The sequence below is a fragment of the Parasteatoda tepidariorum genome, chromosome 5, assembly GCF_982258835.1.
Source record: "Parasteatoda tepidariorum strain Cologne lab strain chromosome 5, Ptep-v5.0, whole genome shotgun sequence".
NCBI classification, from domain to species: Eukaryota; Metazoa; Arthropoda; class Arachnida; order Araneae; family Theridiidae; genus Parasteatoda; species Parasteatoda tepidariorum.
In genome coordinates, this window is record NC_141759.1 from 74,269,252 (window position 1) to 74,291,017 (window position 21,766).

Below are 21,766 nucleotides of genomic sequence, written 5' to 3' on the forward strand. Positions count from 1 at the left end.
GCTTTTGGCTCCATTTTAAGGATTCTTTTTAGAAAAATAAATAGAAATTACAATCTGTACATTATGCCAATCATTTAGTACATATATTTTGCAAGCAAAGAGAAAAAAAGTAAATGCAAAAATGACTAATTTAACGGCTTAGAAATAAAAAAAAAAGGTATATTTATATTTTTAATATCAGTTTAAAAATAAGTGAACACTATTTTTTTAAACATAATTTAAAACTAAATAGATATGATATTAAAGAACATTACAGCTGCATATATAGATAAATGTATATAGATTTTAAAATTTGGCATATCTTTAGTTTCCATGAAAAATAAAATAAAAGAACTTTAATTGCCGATAAGAGATAATTAATGTTAATTTGCGCAGTACTGTTACATAACACCTATAACAACTACAAAATGCAGGAGCTAACTTAATCCTCAATAAATAAGGCAAATTTAAATAATTAATAATAATTTTTAAATAAAAAATAATTCAAATATTAAAAATATACTAACTTTACTATGTATAATGCAATTTGCAGAAAAATTATATATTGAGCAAGTTAAAAAATAACTTCAGATGGAAATTATCAGGACTAAATTCTTTTCTTTGTTAGTTTTTCATTTTGTTGTATGTACCATTCATAGTAAAGTTCATTTTAAGATATGTATGACATTAAGTGTGTTGAATTCGCTTAGTAAATTTATTTTAATTTGACTTTAGCAGAAGTAATTGTCCCTGACGTCACTGCAAGTCTAGAATCAGTTGCTGCATCTGTAAGTGTCCCTGAAATAATTGTTCCAACCATCAAGATTGAAACTGCTGAAGAACTATCAGCAGATTGTCAAAATGTTCAGAAATCGTGAGTTTTTTTCTTTCTGTCAGTGTTTGCATTATTTTTAATTTTTTGAAATGTTCTGAAACAAATGGTCTTTATTAAAAGCACAAATCATAAATAATTATCAGGCTATATTAGCTTTTTAAGTAAATAAGTAAAACGTTGATAAGTATTCCAGTAAATTTCAATTTGCTTCGTTAATTTTTTCCATAATTTTTTCTAATTTTTTCCAAAATGGTCCATTATCAACGAGTCAGTGAGATCAGGGAAAACCCGGAAGTGAAACCAAGGAACGTTGCATTTTTTACAAAATAACTCGGAAAATTCTTATATCTGGAAAATAAATAGTCTTAGAGTTGTCAGTAACTGTCATCAATTATTGAGATTAGAGTTAAATAATTCGAACATCTATTACAGTTATTTGTTGTAAAAATTTCACATTTCAGTTAAATTGACATGTTTCCATCTTCATTCAATGATATTTTTTCACCCACAAAATCTAATACTTGGCATTACAAATGTAAATATCAAAGTTTTCTGATGAAAAATGGCATGGCGTCAATAAAATTGGATCTGGATTTTCATTGAAATTTACCTGATGAACCTGGAAAAGTCAGGCAATTTTTTTTTCTAAAATTGAGTGAGAACCCTGATTACATACCATTTTTATGGGAGAAAAGTTGCTAAATTTGTCGTAAATTCTTGGATACCTTGCTTCCTAATGTGGAGCCTAGAAACTTTGGGAATGTAGAGTAGGCTTTTGTCCAGGAAAAACCTGGAATTGTTCAAGGACTTTTATTTTAACTCTAAAAAGCTGAAAATAGTCAGGGGAAGTTGCAATTTTTTTACAAAATAATTTGGAAAATAATATACTTGGTAAATAAGCAATCTTAGAATTGTCAGTAACAATAATCAGTTACTGAGATTTGAGTTAAATTATTTTATGAAACTTCACTTTTTAGTGGAACTTTTCCATGTTTTCATTCTATTCTATGTTTTTTCTAACAAAATCTAATATTTGGCGTTTTCTGATAAAAAAAAATTGCTTGGTATAGATAAAATATGGTACGTATTTTCATTTAAATTTATTGAGTATACCTGGAACAGTTAAGGAATTATTTTTTTCTGAAATTGTTTGGGAACCCTGTTTGTCTCAATTTTTCCTGAGTTGCCAAGTTGTAAGATTTCTTGTGTGAGTGAGAGAATGACTGAAGCCAATTACAATGTCTTCTCATTACATCTTATTGTGTGTTGATAAAAATATGTAAAGTTCCCAAGCTAAAATGTGTATTTTCAGCAAAATGGCATATGGTAAACAAATATGTTTGCAGTTTCCTTTTCAACCAAAATATACAAAAAGCATTTTTTTATTTATTACTTTAAGAAATTAAATCACTTTTGCATATATTTAGAATGAATCTATTTTGATTTGTAATAACTAATGTTTAAATTTAAGCAGTTTCATTTGTTTGAAATGTATTACGTTTTTTCAGTGATGCCTCAGATTCAGTGTTTGTTGATCCATCAGTTATTAAAGGTGAATCTTCATCGAAACTAGACGAAAAAGAATCAAATGTATCAGCATCAGATCAACCTGAAACATCTGAAGGTATTTTTTTCAGCAACTCTTTATAATAACTTAAAAAAAGTGTACTAAACCACCATGAATGCCAGATTAAGTTTTTTTTGGTGTAAAATAGTTATCACTATATTTGGTGTTTATTAAAACTAAAATTCATAATAATAATAATAACAACATAATAAGCTTAAGAATCTGTGGCGCTATTTTAATGATATAATTTAGAGCGAAAATTTTTTTAATATGGAATATATCTAATCAGCTCTTAAAATAAAACTAGATTATAAATCAACCATAAGTAAATAAAAAATAAATATTTTAAAATCATTTAATACAATCAGCAGATATATGGGTGATTCTCACGAAATATGACAATTCACTGTCCCTTGCTCCAAGATCTAATACTTTAATACTAAAAGAACTTTTTTTTAAAAAAAATTTATAAATAGCATTGCTGTTAGCATTTTAAAATTACTTTGCACTAGCATTGACTGTTTTGTATAGTTAAAAAATTTAATTGAACTTCAAAATTTCATGTTTCTGGCATGTCCCAGACAATGCTTCCAGTAATAACTAGCTTCAAAACTTCCCATAAATTTTTCAATATCTAATTTTTTTGTATCCAGGGCAGATTGTGCTCCAGAAAAAATCCGGATTTCCGGATTTTTTGCTAACAGTGATCCGGAGATCGAAGGTTCAGACGTTTCGAACAATCATTGATCACAGAAGTTTCCGGAAATCAAATTTTCAAAGGTGGAACTTAAAAACACAGTTTATTTTATTTGTTTGTAAGGAAGAGCCAGAGATATACTTTATAAGCTTATATTCATGATTAATATTCATTTTTTATCAGTAAATAATTGTTATAATCATAAACTCAAGAAAGAAAGACATATTTGTAAATTTTAATTCCTTCTCCAGGTCATCGTAGGTATGTGAAAATGATATAGGTATGTGTAAAATTTAAAAAATATTTTAAGTAAACTAAGAAATATTGAGAAAAGGGGAAAAAAACATGTTTGAATTTTTTTTCTAATTTTTCAATTTAAACTTTTTTTTTAACTCAAGAAATTTTTCGGAATTTTGACTTGGGCTCACAATCACCCCTGTTTATCTCAACTGGTGTAAGCATTTCTAGAATATACGCAGGGGGTATTATTTACAAAAACTTAGTTTAAAATAATTTTGGAGGGAAAGCAAATATTAACCTAATACCAAGTTTATGTTATGATTGTAATGTGCTTGGATGTAATCAAAGTTATTTATTTATTTAATGATTGATTATTATACACAATTTTATTCTGTACGTATCTGCAACAAAAAAAATTTTGATTCTTTCTAACAGTGGATAAAAAGAATTCATTTAAGCAATTTATGGTCCATCTAACATAAAGGCTTAAGTTGAGTAGTTACTTACTATTAACTTAAAATGACTGTTTTTTAAACTTCTAAGCTAATATGTCATTTTCCTGGCATTCAAGATTTGGTGAATTTCTATTTTATTTTATTTTTTTTGGCGAGCAAATGTCAATGAACTACACTGCTGTCTGTAAGTTATTAATAAGTGTAACTAAAGAAGTACCTATACAAAAAACATTTTAGATTATTTTGAAGACTTTAAATTTGAAGAAATTTTTTGGTCAAAATTGTCATGTTTCAAAAGAATCACCCATGTATCAATTCTGACATGATTGTCTTTTTACACACCTAAAAATATACATGCCTTTTGCAACAAACTTTTTTGGCAGCCTGCAAGACAACAATTTTGCATCACTTGGCACTCAAAAGTAAATAATCTACCGTTGCCATATAAGGATTTTCAAACATAATCTAAGTAGATTTATGCGGTGACAAAAACAATTTGTTAATGAGTGTGAACTTAGTTTAAGCATTCCTTGGGGTGCTTAAGGGTGTTTAGATTTAAATAACCCTTTAAGTGTTTATAAACACTCAATTCGGTGTTAACTTTAAATCACATACATTTTGAAGTTGATCAATACCAAATTTAAAGAGGTATTACATCACAGTTTTTACAGTGGATTTATTTTATATTGTGTATCTTTGGGCTGTGGGATATGTTTTGAGTAATAATTTTTTATGTTTAATTATTAGCTCGTGAAGAAACAGGTCCTGGTACCTCCAAGACTGATGAATCTACTTCTGCTGACAGTGAACAGTCTTCTAAAAGTAATATTTTATGTAATATTTGTATTGGTGTTAACTTTTGGTTTTATATATTTATTTTCTCTAAAAATAAAGTTAAAGATGGAAAATAAAGTTTAATATTCCATGTTCATTGCTGCAGTTGCATACTATTTGTTTCAGATTTTCATGTATAAATTACCTCTGATTAGGATGGTTCATCGAACTTCTACTGATGAGAACTATTTACTCCAAAGTTGATTTAATAGTAGAATATTCTGAATGAAATGGTAGAATATCCCGTATGAAGAATATTCCTGATTTTTTCTTCTTTTTAATAGTAATTAAATTTTGCCATTGCAATAAAGTGACAGCAATGGAAGATAGTTTAATATCCTGGTTTTGTACATATCATGTTCTTTAAGTGAAATTTTATGATCTTGTTCAAGCTTGTTCCTCTGTCCAATTACTTCCAACATCTTCAGAGATCTAAAGTTTTACCCATGGAAGGAAAACACAAAAGATTCCTGCAGAATATTCTACTCAAAATTTTATGAAATAAATGGAAAACATAAATTTTGTTTTCTGCAAAGTTACATCTTTTATTTCAATTCAATCCAAAGGGTATTGCAACTTTCTTGAGTAAGCATGGAGGGGGTTTGCAATTTGCTCATTTTTGCTACCAAAGAGGAAGAGGAGTCCAGAATGGCTAAAAAATATGCAGGGGTAATTGTATTCCAGGGGTATCCCACAATTCCAGGTTTTTCGTATTTTCCTTCTGGGTCTAAAAATTAAGAGCAGGACATAAGATTTTTCTGAGATGGTTCTCGGACTTTCGCTAATCAAAAACTTATAATCTGACAAAATTTTCGCTAATTCCCGCTAACGAGACGCTCACATACACGCGAGTCTTTTAGTTTGGCAGATTTTCGTCATTTTGAATATTTGAAACTGTGCCGGAATCCGCTACTATCACGATTCCTACTCACGCGATTTGTATATCAAGTATAGATTTACGTCATTTAAGTTACGCATTGCGATTTTTATTCACGTGGTTTAAAAATCGAATACCGCTATTCGTATTCACGTGATTTTAAAAATCCAATATCGCGATACTTGCAAAAACTAAGATTTTTTTTAAAATTAGTAACTATGAATGTGTGATATTCATCAATTAGGTAAATTAATTTTAAATTTTGTTTAAAAAAATTTGTTAAATACGAAACATGTATGTTATTTAAATTGATGTCGAGTTTTTGCACCTGAAATTTTCAGGGTCTTTCACTTTGTGTCACAATCACCTCTGAATATGCTTCTGTAATATTTGAACGGCCTTCTATAACAAAGTGGACTTTATTAGAATATGTTGCATTTGGTGCTGACGTTTTTTTAATTTTATTTATAAAGGATATCTAATTTTTATTGTCTTACTGTTTGTAAATGCAAATCATACTATAAAGTTTCTTTTAAAAATTAAGTATTAAATGCTTACAAGGACAAAGCGATTGAGAATTAGATTTCTTGAGAAAATAGAGGTTACAAACATTTGCACTTTATGTAAAATTTTTCTAGTGCTATTAAAATTTAATAGGTAATAAGTATAATTTTTTAAAAATTCCATTTCACCTAAAAACAGGCACAAGATTCTTCCGCTGTTTACAGGGCTCGAAAAACTCCGCCCGTCCTCGGCGGTCAAAAATTCCCCGCGGACAATGAATTTCTCGAATCTGACGTCCGCGCGGACGGCTATTTTCCCGTTAATGTTCGTGATACATTTTCAATTTTTGTTATCTTACAAAATTCTAGCGCCTCACTTCTAAAATGACCCTCCAATCTAGAAATCCCGTTAATTCTTTCGTCAGACCAAATGCGCTCACGTAATCGATAAACAAGAAAAAAAGTTGCTCGGTGCTGTGCATGTGGACTTCTAACGAAGGAATTAACAATTCCTCTGATCACGAACCGCCCAGCTTGTAACGTCACTGTTCAAGAAAACACATTTCGTACTGGTCATAGACAAGAAGGGTTAAACGCAATTATGAACATCTTCCTAAATGGAAAACCCCTTTCAGAATTACAGAAACCTCTGTAAATCATTGGCTTGATTGTAGAACTGGCAAAAGTCATAAATTATCATAACATCATCATTTAAAAAACTCAGTACCCCCCGGATGAATTGGCATTCCAGATAACTTGACCTTTGTCATTTAAATTATTTCACAAATGAAATACTAGGTTACTATTAGTAAACTAGCATATATTTTATTACAGTATAATGTAATCCTAGTAACTACTAATTCATTGTGCAGTTATATAAATGTTTGCAATAAATAAGAGAAAATTATTTTTAGAAGCGACGGGCTAGTTTCAAAGGAGGACGGGTAAAATTTCTGAGCTTTTTCGAGCCCTGGCTGTTTATCATTTTCTCTTTATAATTCATGTATATTTAATTATCATCTAAATTTTTGTTATACTTTTGAGGATGTTGAAAAATAACAACTTAGATTCCATAGATATTTGAAGATTGCTGTCATTTGCTAGCACTTTTCAATGTTAAGGACTCTTTTGTTTTCTAATGAATGTTTACTGTAGCTATTATTCTTTTAACAGGTTTATCGGCCCCTAGTCTTCAACGAAAACCCATAGTCTGGAGCAAACTAAGCAAAGAACCTGAAGCAACCAGTCCTGAAACTGCAGCTTCAGGTGATGTTACCCAGAGTCCTCCTAGCCAAGGTTTACACCCCACACCCGTTAGAGGCAGAACCAGAGCACGACGAGGTAGATATGCTTTAAGTGCAACTCATTATTCCAGGGGACGCGGTGGAGAAGCTGCTTGGCCTGGATCTCCACGTCGTGGGCGTCCCACAAGACGACGCACCATGTACTGACCAATGTGATATGTGCTAAATGGGCTGTAGGGTGGCATGCATGTTATTAAATTTCATCTTTCATCAGGTCTGAAACAGTATTTCAGACAGAATATTTTGAGTGCATTTCTATTTTGTTTCATTTACAGACATTATATTTTTTGTGTCGAAAGTTTTAGTTCGTTTCTACCTTTTTAAAAGAAAGATTTGTGGACAGATAATTATTTTACAGAATTGCTTGATTAAGTGGAAAAAGTAAGAGTATTTTGATTTTGTCTTGATGTGGATTTCTTTCTGAATTTGTTATCCTCTAATATCTCTTTGTAATATTTAAGAACAGAAATGATTATGTGACTAAATTGCTCTATAATGTAGCAAAATAATAATTGTTTGAAATTTGCTGACTTGATTTGGAATTTTTACTACATTTGTATTGATATTTAGTTTTCTCTATCTCTTTGTAATATTCATGAACAGAAATCGTTATTTGACTAAGTTGCTTCATAAAAAAGCAAAATAGTTTGAAATTTGTTGGCTTGATTTTACTTAATTTGCTTTTCATTAACTTTTGATTTTATCTACCTCTTGGTAATATTTATTAACAGAAATGATTATATGACTAAATTGCTTGATAAAATTACAAAGTAATAATTGTTTGAAATTTGTGGGAGTTATCTATTCATTTTCTCTGTTTATCTAAAACTTTTTCAATTTTAAAAGTCAATTTAATTGTATAAAGGAAATCTATTGTGGTTAATTTGTTAAAGAAATTATAATTAAGTTATTGATTTTAACTAATTTTTAATTTTTGTAATTTAAATTTTTTTCTTTCTGATTTCAATTTTTTTATTTTTTTAAATTCCTACTTCTGCTTTTTTCCCTGCATTGAATATTGTTCAATATGTTCAATTGGCAGGTTTCTGTAGCAAATATGAAGTAAATCGTATAAAATGAACAAATTTGGTTGCTTTAAAAAAAAAAAAAAGAATTTGTGTTTTTGCACTTGAGATTATTGATTTTTGTTAGTAAATTTCAAATATAACTTTTTTTTTCACTAAATATTTTTTAAAAATATTTTTCTTTAATTCTATTCGCATAAAATGAGAAGTTAAATAATTTTCATGGTAATTCATTTACAAATGCTATGCTGGAACTGGGTGCCAAAAAGAAATGACTAACAAGTGTGACAAAAATCGCATCCACTGTGATATTCTGTTTGTCAAGAGAAATATTTTTCTATAAAATAATCAAGATTTCCTTTTGTTGATATTGTTAGGTAAAGGAAGCTAAACAATGTTAATTATTCCGAAGATTCATCCCTAAAGTTTATTTCATTTATCATTTGCTTTTTGAAACGCTAAATGCTATGTTGTATTCCTGTATAATTTAAGTTTTGTCAAAATGCTTATTTTTATGTAAATAAAGTTGATTAATAAAATCAGAGATTCATTTTTTGTTGTACTTGAGTTCTACTCTCCAAAATTTCTGTCAAAACTGAAACCTTGTCCTCCCAGTATGATGACTAAAAAACACATATCTAGTATCCAGAGATGCCAACTGCTCCAGACAAGCCAAAATTATTAAAAAAACTTATTACAAACTAACTGCAAACTAAATTTTGCAAATATTTGACTATTTTTCTTTGTTTTTTAAAAGGTACAGCATGACATAACTACTCTAAAGTGGTGAATTATATAAGCCCATGAATTATTTAGAAATAGTGGTGGATAAAAATCTACTAAATTGAATTTATTAAACCAAGAATCACGATTGATAAACTACCACTTTATAACCCTTTGACGGTCAGGGAAATGAGCAGTTTTTGTTTCATTAATTCGCGCAGTATTACGTGCAAACAGTAGTCGAAAATGGCATCTGTTTTCCACCTCCGTTCTTCCAAAAATGTCACCCTTCTCTGGCGATGCCAACAGCTCCGTCTTCTGGAATTGTTATAATACAGTGGTAGCAAATTATGTAGTAAATTTCGTTGAAGATGGACAATTACGCCTACTTTTTAATTGAGTAACCAGTAGATTGTTGCTTTAACGTTGCATTTCATATGTTACTTATAGTTTTTGATATTTAGTGGTGAAAAAATTACTTAAAAGGAAAAATACTAAACTGAAAGTAACTTGACTTTCGCTATCACTAGGAAATACTATTTTATAAAGCGGAGCAGGTTGGCATCTCTGGATGCGGTAGATAGCTCGCCTCACGCGTTTTAAAAATTTCTTAAAGTATTCGTAGTACATAAATAACGGTTTTTACGTACTTTTCGTTTTTAACATAGTCAATGTAGAATAATAATGGCGAACGAGCTCAGCTCGTCAGCGCGCATTGGGGAAAAATTTCACTACTCGAGTAGTGCTCGTTACTAACCATTACGGTCGAAATCTTGCTCCCGAGCGGAACTCGTTTGCGCTCATTATGAGGCATGATTCGATTGCGAGCTGAACTCGTTCATAACCGTCAAAGGGTTAAAATATATATTTGCTGTCCGGAGCAAGTTGGCATCTCTGTAGTATTCATCAACTTTTGCTCCTTCCAAAAATAATTTTCTCATGTGGTAGAGAAATGAAAAATCATATAGTCCTAAACATTTTTGTGCAGTCTACGCTCTTTAGTATAACTTCCCAATATGGTGAACCTTCCCTTCCGAAGTGTTTGATGGGCCATCATAATCTTGATGGGAACCATAAATAATTCCATCATAAACCATTACATTTTTTGAGTAACCATCACCCCATTGTAGAAATTCAGACCTATTTTTGATGGTCTTAACATAAGAATAGCAACTTGCTTTGATCGTGTTGAACCATCAGAAATTTCCATCCTAGTTCCTTAGAAATCAAATGTTGGAACGATCTTGAACCACCATCACCCCAATGTAGGAATTCGATCTGATTTGTGACGGGCCTACATAAAAAAATTTGATGCTGTATTCTTGTTGAACTAACAAGAATTCCCATTAAACCATCGTAGTATTAAAGTAGCATTTTTCGTCATGAAATGATTGAAGTTTTTTAGCATATCAAACACCATGAATGTTGAATGATGGTGACCATCAAATGATGTTGGACCATCGTGAACTGAAACCAGTAAACCATCAAAATCTTTTGATGGGAGGAACAGGAATTTTTTCTTGAGGTGCAACGACCTCTGCGTTGTCTCGTTTGCTATTCTATAGATGGGATGTTCATACTGAACTGTTAATTTTCAATTCAAAGAAACTATTTAAATCATTTTTTCCTTTGATGTTGCCACACTCTGAATGTAAAGCTTTTTGTGATAAACTCCTGAATTTTTATGCAAATCTTGGTTGGCCATAATAAACAATTATCAATTTCCTTATATACTATGAGGAGGTAAAAGTACAGTTTTTCCACATTCTCGGAAAGAAGAATACTGTTTTATATAATAAAATAAAGGTAATCTTTAATGCTGAAATATAAGAAACTTGTTTATGCAATTAAATGTTCATTCCTAATCTGTTTAGTCCCGCAACGGACTGATCGTCAAGACACGGTTCCCAGCAGATCACCGAAGTCAAGCATCACTGGCTACGGTCAGTGTGCGGGTGGGTGATCCACTTGGATCAGTCTGCGTAGGGTCCGAGGGTGTGCGGTATTGGTCCTCGTTAAACTGTGCTACCGTAAAGTGCTCGACTTCGCGTGCAGGTCGTCGGGCTACCGAAGCGTGGGTGACATCCCCTCCGCAGAGGATCAAAATTGTGATGGCATGTCTTCGGATCATCCTCAGGGATGTTTCCCAGACCGTCACCAATAGCCCATTGTGCAGCTCTAGTGCGACATAAATTAACAACGACAACAACTGCCAGATATTCGTCTGGAGCTGTGGCGGTGTCTATGGTAACGAGGTGTGATAATTTCAAGTAGGGGTGCGAGATCCCTCTTTAGGACTGGTTTCGGCGAGAGAAGAGCCCTCTTCTTGTTTCCATAGCACCAGACTGCCGCAGACTTAATGGCGGTTAGAGTACCTATCTTAGACAAACAGTATCCACAATTCAGTACCCCCAGAGGTATGATTTGTTATAGGAACGTGTTGGACATTGTGACCCGACACATTGAACTTGCACCGATCACCATTCTTTGAGTATGAACCCAACACCTTACCAACCAGGCTATCCTGGCCCAAAATATGAAGATAAAGCAGCTATTTTTTATAAGAAAAAACACTGTCTCAAAGTGATATGTTTTTAATTGATGAATAAAAATTAAGACATTTTTTTATTCATACAAAATAGCTAAAAATGAAATTTTAGCTACTATGAATTCATATCGAAAACTAGCTAAAAATGAAATTTTTTAGTTACTAGTTTTTACTCTTTTTCCTTTTTTATACATATGGACTTTCAGTACTGCTCATGGGCACGTTTCGAGTACAAAGGATTCAAAGATAAAAACAATGTAGAAGTTAATATGTATTAACAATTTTGATATGCCACTGTACAGAACTCTACTTCGTATTTCAAGTAAGTCAATCACGACAAGTATCAATGCTCTAAAGTGATACATTCTATATTCTGTCACAAAGATTTCAATTCTTTCACTATATGTTTATTGCGTAACACAAAGGCAGGAACAAAACCATGTAGAACATAAACAAACTAATTATGCATCGCAGTCGTCAGGTACACAAAAAAATATTTATCACGGTTATAATAAAACGCATGAAAAAATAATAAATCTAAGTTAAGTAAAAGATGTAGACGAAAAAGAATTATATATTAACAAATTCGATGTTCGAAACTGCTTTGCATTTAATTAACTTCACGTTTAACATTATAACTTACGTGGAGAAATTTAGCTCGATTTCAGATCATAGTCTAGTTCATAAGCGATCAGTTGGAGTTTAGGTCATAATTCAGTGTCTGTGTATCAGTGATCGTCTTCTAGAGTTGCAAGTACCCAATTGATATATTTTGTTACAGTTTCTCAACGAAAACTCCCGACGGCGATAGCTATCATTTTCTCATTAGAACATTTTTTTCTTTTATCCAAGCAAAAAAAAAATTAATGTGTGGTCTGCAGTTTGTAATATTTTTCCTCCTCGGAGCCATGGTGATTCAGGGGATAGAGCTCTCACTTTTCAATGACATGGACGGGTTCGAATCCAAGCAATGGCTGAGAGATGTGAATTCCGCACCTGGCTTGCGCTGACCACAGTGCTGAAGTAAAATATTCTCTGTGGTAAACAGATTTCGGTTTAGAGTCCCCTGGCCGTCAGACTAACAGTGGGAAGTTTCAGTGATTTTCCCCTCCGTGTAACGCAAATGTAGGTTAGTTCCACCAAAACGTCCTCCACGAAGGCAAATTTGACCCAAAACTTGTCTCCGGGTCTCTTGTCTTGTAATCCAGAAACTCCCTTGTCTTCTGGATTGGGTTCAAAATGAAGGTACGGAGTTAAACATTGGTAGTCGTTAACCAAAAATCAGATCGGCTGTTCAACGACGGTTATAAAATATTTTTTCTCGATGTATTACTGAATAATAAATGAATTAGTACACTTCGTACTAATGATGATTTTTAATTAACTGAAATGTGATGAACCATGATGCTTACCGGTCACGAAAATCAAATCAAAATTTATACATTTAACATATGATGATCTTTACAAATGAAGAGCTGCAAGGGTGAAGTAGGTAAGTGACATTTTCAAAGTGGCTATAATCAGGGTAATATCCTAACTATTTTATTGTAGATTAATAAAAGGTGGAGCTAATAATTCATGGTCTTATTTTATTTACCCCCACCCAATATGACATAAAAATCATGCAAGCATACTCAAAGCTAATATGGATTAGTTAAACCAATATTGAAGTGGAAACAAAAACAATTACATTACATTAAACATACCCAATTTGATACCAGAACCTCATTGTTAGTTTCTCTGATTAAAAAATACTCTACAAAATGTCACTTACCTGCTTCATCCGCTAAGCTCTTCAAATATCTCGATACCATTAGACATACTGACTTACTATACAAACGGAAAAGTTCATTCAAGTATTTCAAACTAAATCGTAATATGAATCCGAAATTCGTCTCTGAAAGAATCAGTTTATTTTCCTACACCTTTTAGATCTGAAATCATATCGCTCACCCTCACAACACCGTCTCCCAGACTCAGGAACACATTCTTCTATATTGATTTTCATTAAATTATGTAAAGCATAACCTCTACCTCTGCCATAACCTAACAGAGAGAAATAATACAAACAATCGAGCAGGTTGTTTACCATACAATGATTAAAAATGTCGCTGTAATTAGATCCCTCAGATAGCATTCGTTCTACAACAACTGGCCAGCATCGCAACGAATCTAGATTCTCATAATTGCATTCAGCACAATGCAAGTTTCTGTATACTTTTTCCTCTGAGAAGATAGGTTCTTGGTAGGAATAGCACAGATTACGGATTGAGTTATTCGTCCACGTTGTTGAGCATTTCGAGATTTCTAATCTAGGCATGCAAGTTCTGAGTTCCAGTGAGTCTGTGAAACTATTATTATGCCCATTTGCAAAGAATTTGCAAATGCACCTTCTTCGGAAACCATTGCCCTGATCTGTAATCACGCTTTGTAAATTGCCTTTTCTGTACACAAATTGGCGTTCTATATGGTCATCTAGATCATCATGCTCTGAACAGCACCTACGACAAAAAAAGAAAGTAATGTAATTGATGAATTATTATTGCCGGGTGTTGAAGGCGAAAATAGGTCAATTGAATTCACAATATCTTACTTCAAATAAACATCCCAAGTCTTCAGCTCTTCTGCATCGTTGTTGCAAATAGCACAATGAACATTTATGTAGGTAACTCCAGATACTTTGCTAGTTACAGGTGGTAAATGCCCAATACCTTCTGAGCAAAAGACGGATAATCCGGACCAAGTTGCTGAGCAGTCAGCAACTGCTTTGTATTTAGCTTTGCCAGAAAGAGTAAGACATATCTTTCGGACGGATGGGTTTACTCCTGAAATTGTGCAAAAGGTTTTGATGGAAAAATTTAATTACAAAAAATTTCAATTTTTTTAACTAGTTGTTCTTCATTGTCACACTTCGAGCACCTCATTTTAACAAATTTCACTGATTTTAAGGTTGTTCATGTCTACTTTATGTAGGGCTGTTTGAGGTGGTGTGTAGGTCATGAGGGAGAAGACCATCCTAGCATGCCCCACGACAGCAATGCTTATAAGTGTGCTTCAATAAATAAAGTTATTTGTTGAAGCATCAACAACTTTACCCCCTTCCAGAGAAAGAAGTGAATAAAGCAGAATTAACACAGTTTAACTTAAGTGGCTTAAATCAAAAGTAAAGAAGGATGCCAACCCTGAAAGAGTGTCAGTAAGGCTTTCACTGTAATTGTAATTTATTCATATAAGCTCTATCAGTTATCAACGTTTTTAAGAGTTGGTGAAATTTATTTTAGAAAATTCTTTCCATTTTAATTATATTTTTACTACCACATTGTTGCGTTCTCAACGACCATCCAAGTGGGCAACTATGTCGGTAGATATTAATATCTTCATGCACTAAAATTAATGTTATTAACAAAGTAATTTACCTACCGCTTTTTAATTTTTTGAAGTTAGGAATCTCTTAGATACAGTCTGTAAATAAACGGCTGCTATCAAAATATTTAAATTTTAACTTTCGTTATATATTTCGCAAAATACTACTGTGAATTGTAAAACGAAATATATAGCAATTACATCAGATTTCGTATGCAAGGCTGCCAACTTCTTATCCTTTTGCAACATATTTTATAGAATGGTAGACAATCAAAAACTAAAGTTTTTAGAATTTTGGTTAATTTGTATTTGACTAACATTTAAAAGCCTCACAATGTAGAATTGAAACAAAGTAGCTATGCTATTTTAGAATCATTGACATGCTTGGAAAATAACTTCAAATCATTTTACTAAGCGAAGAATCACACCTTAAAACATAAAATTTGCTATCAGTAGAAGAAATTTTCGACAAAGTATAGAAAGTTGGCCTACCGTATTTTCCTTAAAAACTCAAAATGTTTTAGTATTAAGAAAATAAGATGTAGTTTAATAATTTTGTACTCACCACCACGCTTAATATCTCAGAAAAAATTTAAGTCCTGGCAAATTAATAAATTTATTTTTACCTACAATCGTATTTTTATTATGTTTTCCTTAACACGTGAAATGTTTATCCCTCGGAACAATTAAAAATTACCATGTCTGTTCATAGTTAACGCTTTAACCCTTTCGTACGAGCGCCGTATTTAGCTAGCATCCATGTGATGCCTTGAGTCTACGAGCGCTGTATATTGCCGGTATCCATGCTATACATTGGGTCAACGAGCGCTGTATTCAGCCAGCAACCATGCGATGCCTTGGGTCTATGAGCGCGATATTTTTCGGCACCCATGCAATACCTTGGGTTTACGAGCGCTTGTCCATGGCATCTATGAGATGCCTTGGGTTTACGAGCACTGTATTTAGCCTGCATCCGTACGATGCCCCTTGCGTACTAGTGTGGAAATTATAACCGTTGTCAACGTGATATCGTTTGGCAACTACTTCAAGCTGCCACTGGCTAATATTCTATTTTTCAACAGACCGAAATTCCATTTACCTATATTGGATTTATGTCACTAAAAGAAGTATATATTAAATGCGCTTAATTTATTTCTAAGTCGAAACAAGTGTTATATTTAGGATTCAAGTATGTGCAAAATCGAAGAATCAATAAAAAAAAATCTTAACGTGCAATGTGCAAACTTCGCGATGTGGTGCACTGTTCAGTGGCCTCACTTTAGCGTAGCGGACTGCAGTAGCAGAAGAGTTAATTTTAAAACTTACCAACTGAGCGAGATTCTGAATCGTAGCAACAATCTCCGTATACAAAACAGCTTGAGCTGCAAGAGCATGCTGTCGGCGAAAGATTGCCCATACTTTCACTGGGAATTGTAACATTTTCCTGAGGCATAATCATTTGGCACTTTCGTGAACAAGATCCTGCCTCCAAATGCCGACACATATGTTGATTCACGAGCCAGGCTAAGCAGAATGTTAGTAACCAAAATGATTTCATTTTATTTATGAAAAACATCTTCCTTATTAATCAATTCTTTTTATTTACTTTGCTTGTTGCCTTTTTTTTTCGTGATAAAGCTAAAAAAAGACAACAGACATGTTAGAAATGAGATTTTTTTTCAATCATAAAGAAATAATATTTACAGTGATCATTTCGTTTAAAATCAAGCTTCTTTGGTATATATCCTGGCATTGTATCCTACCAACTTGGCATTGTATCCTACCTACAGTGAAGAATAAAATCATTCTTCATATGTAGAGAATGAGTTATCAACAGAAACAGTTAGCTATTGTAATTCGGTGTTGACTTTTATAAAACAGGACCACAATCCCACATTGATGCAAGGGGAGAAAATATAACCTTGAGTTACTATTGTTCTAATAATCGAATTTTCATGAACTAAGTGTCAATAATAATATTTCAAGATGTGGATTTTCAATTCGCCGATTAATTTGTGCTAACTATTAAGTAACGAAAAAAACATATTTACACATTAGCGTTTTCTCTCTGTATAAACAAACCTTATTTTCGACAGATTTAAATCTTGACCAAATACAACCGTACTGCAATCTGGAAAACATGGTCCCAATGGTTTAAAAAGAACAGTGATCAAAAATTAAAAACCATTGTTGTTAGTTTCACATTTTACTTCGCCACATGACTCAGAATTTTTTTTAATTAAGCAAAAACTTTTGGTACGCATCAACTATAAGCGTTATTCAAAGATAATTACTCGCAAAATTTTTTTATCAATTAATAATCATTTTATTAGTTTATTTGGTCAAAAAATTGATATTCACAAAAAAAGAAAGGAAATTAATATTACGACGCCAAAACTTTCTCCTGCTCTCCTGACTAAAATATTTTTTTCAGATTGTGGTTACCTTTTATACTTTGAAAAATCTGATCATGTCTGGAAAAAAAGTATGTCTGTTAGGAGAGATTGCATTTTTGTGTCCGATTTCGTAAAAAAAAAAAAAAAAATAGTCTGAACTAATTAGCATATTTAAGATTAGATTTATTGAAAAATCCAATAATTTAGAACAAAAGTTTTTTAAGGCTGTTCGAAAAATTTTTGCACAAAATTACAAAATTTGCGTATCCAAAGATAATTCCATGCCAAAAAATAATTTAAATAATCTGTGAGTCGTGGTGGCTCAGCGGATAGAGCGTTTGGCTCCTAATCAGGTGAACTGGCATGGGTCGAACGCCCTACCTACCAGGCTGTCACAGCCCTGTATGCTTAAGAAATAGTATACTTAACGGATATAGCGTCACTAATGAGCCATGTCTAGTCACATAATCTAGTGCAAAAGCGTTGTGACGGGACATTTTAGGTTCGCTAGACTTTAACACGTTCACGCCGGGAAAAGTGAAAATACTGGTACGGGAGAAGAGAAAATACTAGTAGAAGAACTATTTCAATATTAGATAATATTCGGGAGGAGTTAATCTTTTCTCAACAATAACAACTCACTGTAAGGAAATTTATCACGGCGAAGAAGCAATTCAATATAAAAATTGCATCCGTTAAAAACAATTGGTAGTTATGGATTTTTATTATTCCAGGAAAAAAAACTGAAAAATGAAATTTATTGTTACCAGTTTTTACTCCGGTGCGCTGCCAAGATGAGACAATCTAGCCTGACCCACCGGTGGGTCACCCCGGCGTGAACGTGTTAAGACGCGTCTTTGGGAGAGGGAAAACATTAAAAAATAAACTAAGAAATATCCAATGTTTTTAAAAATAGGATAGAAGGACAAAAGATCCCATGGCAATAGATAAGATAGAGACAATTTAAAGAAACAAAGGACATTTCGCTATAGTGTAAAATGAAGGGGCTTTTTTTAGTGGGGTCAGAGGATGGGAAAAAGTAGGTAATGTAGTAGGATTCTTAGCGGTCAATTTTTTTTCTGTGAAGTGAGCTTGTATTGCTCATTTGAGAAAAAAGTTAGAGTGACAACCGTAATAGTTATATTATTTATGTAAAAGCTTATATTATTATATTTTGATTCAGTTCATTTCTTTTTTCGAGGTGTATTTCTTTCTTGATAAATATTTTAATTCATTTTTCATCCAATAATTGTTTTTTATTTTTTATAAAATGAATATTTTTGTGTTAAAAACAAAAATTTATTTACGGTAAATGAAAAAGAAATATTTTTTTAAAATCAAAATTTGGGTTTTGACTCCCAAAATATTAATAAAGTTCGAGCCCCTCGAAACTGCTTATTATGGAATACAAAAGTAAAGAAAAAAAAAATGCTGAATTTTTTTGTCTCACTAGCATATTATAGAGCAGTTTAAAAATACACATTAGAAAATTGCAATAAGAGATTTCATTTCGTTTAAATTAATTGTTGCTTATTATTGATTTTTATTCAACTAGTTTTTAAGTTGGTGTGGTTCAAAGTCATACTTCATGAATTATAAAATTTCTCTTATACAGTAACAATTATTAACTGAAAACATAATATCAAATTTATTGATAGATAATAAATAATATTACAGAAAAATATTTGAAAAAAAGAAACATATATAATGGGAAGTACTTTTTTCTGAATATTTTCAATTCACTAAACTGATCCTTTTTCAAAAAATACTTGTAAAAAATAATAGGTTTCATTCAAATTGTTATCATTATTCCAATACGATCACAGAAATGGAATACATTTTCATTGTGTTACATTCTTGTGTAAGAGAATTTTATTATTTGATGTAACAATAAATTAAATTACAATAAATTATTTATAGATTTGATTATTTAAAGATCTGAACACAAAAATAAAAAAAGTATGATAATAAATCTTCGCCGTATTTTATTTCATGCTTTAATCATTGAAAATAAATTTATTAAATAAAATAAAATTATTTATGTTTTTTATTCAATAATTTTAACACAAAAGGGAAATAATTTTTCGTTTTATTTTGTTTCTATGTTCAAAGAAATTAAAAACAATAAATTATTTATCTTTCATATCTAATGACTTGAATGCAAAAATTAAATAAATTTTTATAGAATTTAATGTTTTTGTTCAAATAATTAAATTTTAATAAATTATTTAATCTTCTGAAAAACAAATATTATATTTTAGCACCTGTAATTAATTAGTGGCTTTACCATGAAATATTAAATCACAATAACAAATTAAGAAGTCAGACTTTTGCTAGGGTTTCGACATTTAATGAGTAAAAAAGTTTATTTAGTGTTTATCAAAATATTTTTTCATCTAAGATTCACACGAAATAAATTTAAATGAAGAAAACTTAAGAAAATATCATTCATTACCTGCCAATCATGATGCATTGTGGGAGACCTTTGGAACAAAAATTATATAATTCTTAATTCTGTCAACGATAATTCTGCTGTCTTGAAAAAAAATTACTCTCTTCCTCAAAGGATATCCCTATTTAGATAGTATAATAGGAAATTCTTCACAAAAATAGTCTAGTCGAAAACTAAGCAAGTTTTTCTTTTTTAATGCTGCCCACAATTCTGATGAATGTATTATAAAATAACACAGTTTAAATATGTTTTCGTACTTTAATGTTGCCGAAAACATTTTTTAATCGTCGTTTAAATGTGATTGGACAGGAGATTCGAATATAATAGCTACTTCCTTTTTGACAAAAAAAGATGTTAAGAATAAACAAACCTCTGCGTCTCCTCAATTATCAAAATATTTCATCGATCCTTGAGATAAATAAGTTTTTTCTTTCATAAAAAAGAAATTTGATGATGTTAATATTTCTTAAAGCAAATAGTGTACTTAGTCAGAAAGAAAGTGTCAGTCATTATAATAGCTTTTTTATTTTCTATTATAAATACTTGGAATTATAAAAATAAATTGTATATTCGATATTTTCCATTTTAATATCTAATTTCTTTAAGTTCGATAGCGGTGCTTTGAGGTGAAGTTCAAAGTGTACTATTAATTTCTCGTCCTATTCATAATTATAAGATGGGGTGAATTATACAAAATATTTAAAAAATAAATTTTTAAGTCACTAATTGATATTTTGGAAATTTTTATTTCATTTTCAAAGATAGCAAAATTTATATTTATTTATGTTTTTAACTTGATTCTTTGCTTTATTTAAACTTGATTCTTCCTTTATTTAGACTTGATCTTCCTTTATTTACACTTGATTCTCGCTTTATTCAAACTTGATTCTTGCTTTATTTAAACTTGATTCTTGCTTTATTTAAACTTGATTCTTCCTTTATTTAGACTTGATTCTTGCTTTATTTAAACTTGATTCTTGCCTTATTTAAACTTGATTCTTCCTTTATTTAAACTTGATTCTTGCCTTATTTAAACTTGATTCTTCCTTTATTTAGACTTGATTCTTTGCTTTATTTAAACTTGATTCTTCCTTTATTTAAACTTGATTCTTCCTTTATTTACACTTGATTCTTGCTTTATTTAAACTTGATTCTTGCTTTATTTAAACTTGATTCTTGCTTTATTTAAACTTGATTCTTCCTTTATTTAGACTTGATTCTTGCTTTATTTAAACTTGATTTTGCCTTATTTAAACTTGATTCTTGCTTTATTTAAACTTGATTCTTGCTTTATTGAAACTTGATTCTTGCTTTATTTAAACTTGATTCTTCCTTTATTTAAAATTGATTCTAGATGATCTTGCCTCCATATGCAATGGGGTTTTAACATACACATGAAATGCCAATTTATACTGTTTATTTCGTGGTGAGACATATAAAGAATTTTCAATCTCGGAAATTTTTAAAGAACTAAAAATAATGCTTAAAATGTTTTATTTTATTACTTAATGCTTTATCAATGTATAAAATATTTTACAGAAAGTGGAGCTAGCAAACCTGTAATTAAATGTTCGTAATTTTAAGAGTGATGATAGTTTTCGAAAATAACATATTTTTAATAAGGAAATCAATCGATTAATTTTAAATGATCGAAGACATTCTACAGACTGACTCAGCCCCTAAAGCAGTTCTTTATTTTAACTGCTTATTGCTTATGCTCCATCATTAATATACTCAAAAATTTTAATATCTAATTTAAAAAAAAGAGTACTCTTTTGTCAGCAAAATTCTTTCCCCCCCCCCCGCTAATCAATTTATGAATTGCTTATGTTACATGCTTAACGCGTTCACGCCGGGGTGACCCACCGGTGGGTCACGCTAGATTTTCTCATCTGGGCAGCGCACCGGAGTAAAAACTGGTAACAATAAATTTCATTTTTTAGTTTTTTTCCGGGAATAATAAAAATC

General features: G+C 31.2%; 2 protein-coding genes across 3 annotated transcripts in view; one reads left to right on the top strand and one right to left on the bottom strand.

Annotated features, from left to right (window-relative positions):
• LOC107438068 (nucleoprotein TPR) overlaps positions 1 to 8,855 on the top strand; it is a 99,967-nt gene extending 91,112 nt beyond the window's left edge. Inside the window, exons 51-54 of one of the 2 annotated variants that reach the window (XM_087164221.1) lie at positions 715 to 853; positions 2,323 to 2,438; positions 4,521 to 4,595; positions 7,161 to 8,855. In XM_087164221.1, the coding sequence (XP_087020347.1) occupies positions 715 to 853; positions 2,323 to 2,438; positions 4,521 to 4,595; positions 7,161 to 7,438 (608 nt within the window). In that variant the 3' untranslated portion in view covers positions 7,439 to 8,855. The remainder of the gene's footprint in view (positions 1 to 714; positions 854 to 2,322; positions 2,439 to 4,520; positions 4,596 to 7,160) is intronic. The other variant, XM_087164222.1, reaches the window with a different exon arrangement.
• Positions 8,856 to 11,619: 2,764 nt separating this feature from the next.
• On the bottom strand, positions 11,620 to 20,160 carry LOC107444781 (uncharacterized). The gene is made up of 4 exons (XM_016059003.4): positions 19,802 to 20,160; positions 16,277 to 16,588; positions 14,181 to 14,412; positions 11,620 to 14,088 (listed from the first exon to the last, which is right to left on the bottom strand). Exons 2-4 carry the CDS (start codon positions 16,524 to 16,526, stop codon positions 13,494 to 13,496), a joined length of 1,077 nt encoding a protein of 358 aa, XP_015914489.2. The 5' UTR covers positions 16,527 to 16,588; positions 19,802 to 20,160; the 3' UTR covers positions 11,620 to 13,493.
• Positions 20,161 to 21,766: the final 1,606 nt, after the last annotated feature.

Coding starts and splice junctions, on each gene's coding strand:
- LOC107444781 (XM_016059003.4), bottom strand. CDS start 16,526: ATGTTTTTCATAAATAAAATGAAATCATTTTGGTTACTAACATTCTGC. Junction 14,413..16,276: donor TTCAGAATCTCGCTCAGTTG/GTAAGTTTTAAA, acceptor GCACAATTTCAG/GAGTAAACCCATCCGTCCGA. Junction 14,089..14,180: donor ACTTGGGATGTTTATTTGAA/GTAAGATATTGT, acceptor TTTTTGTCGTAG/GTGCTGTTCAGAGCATGATG.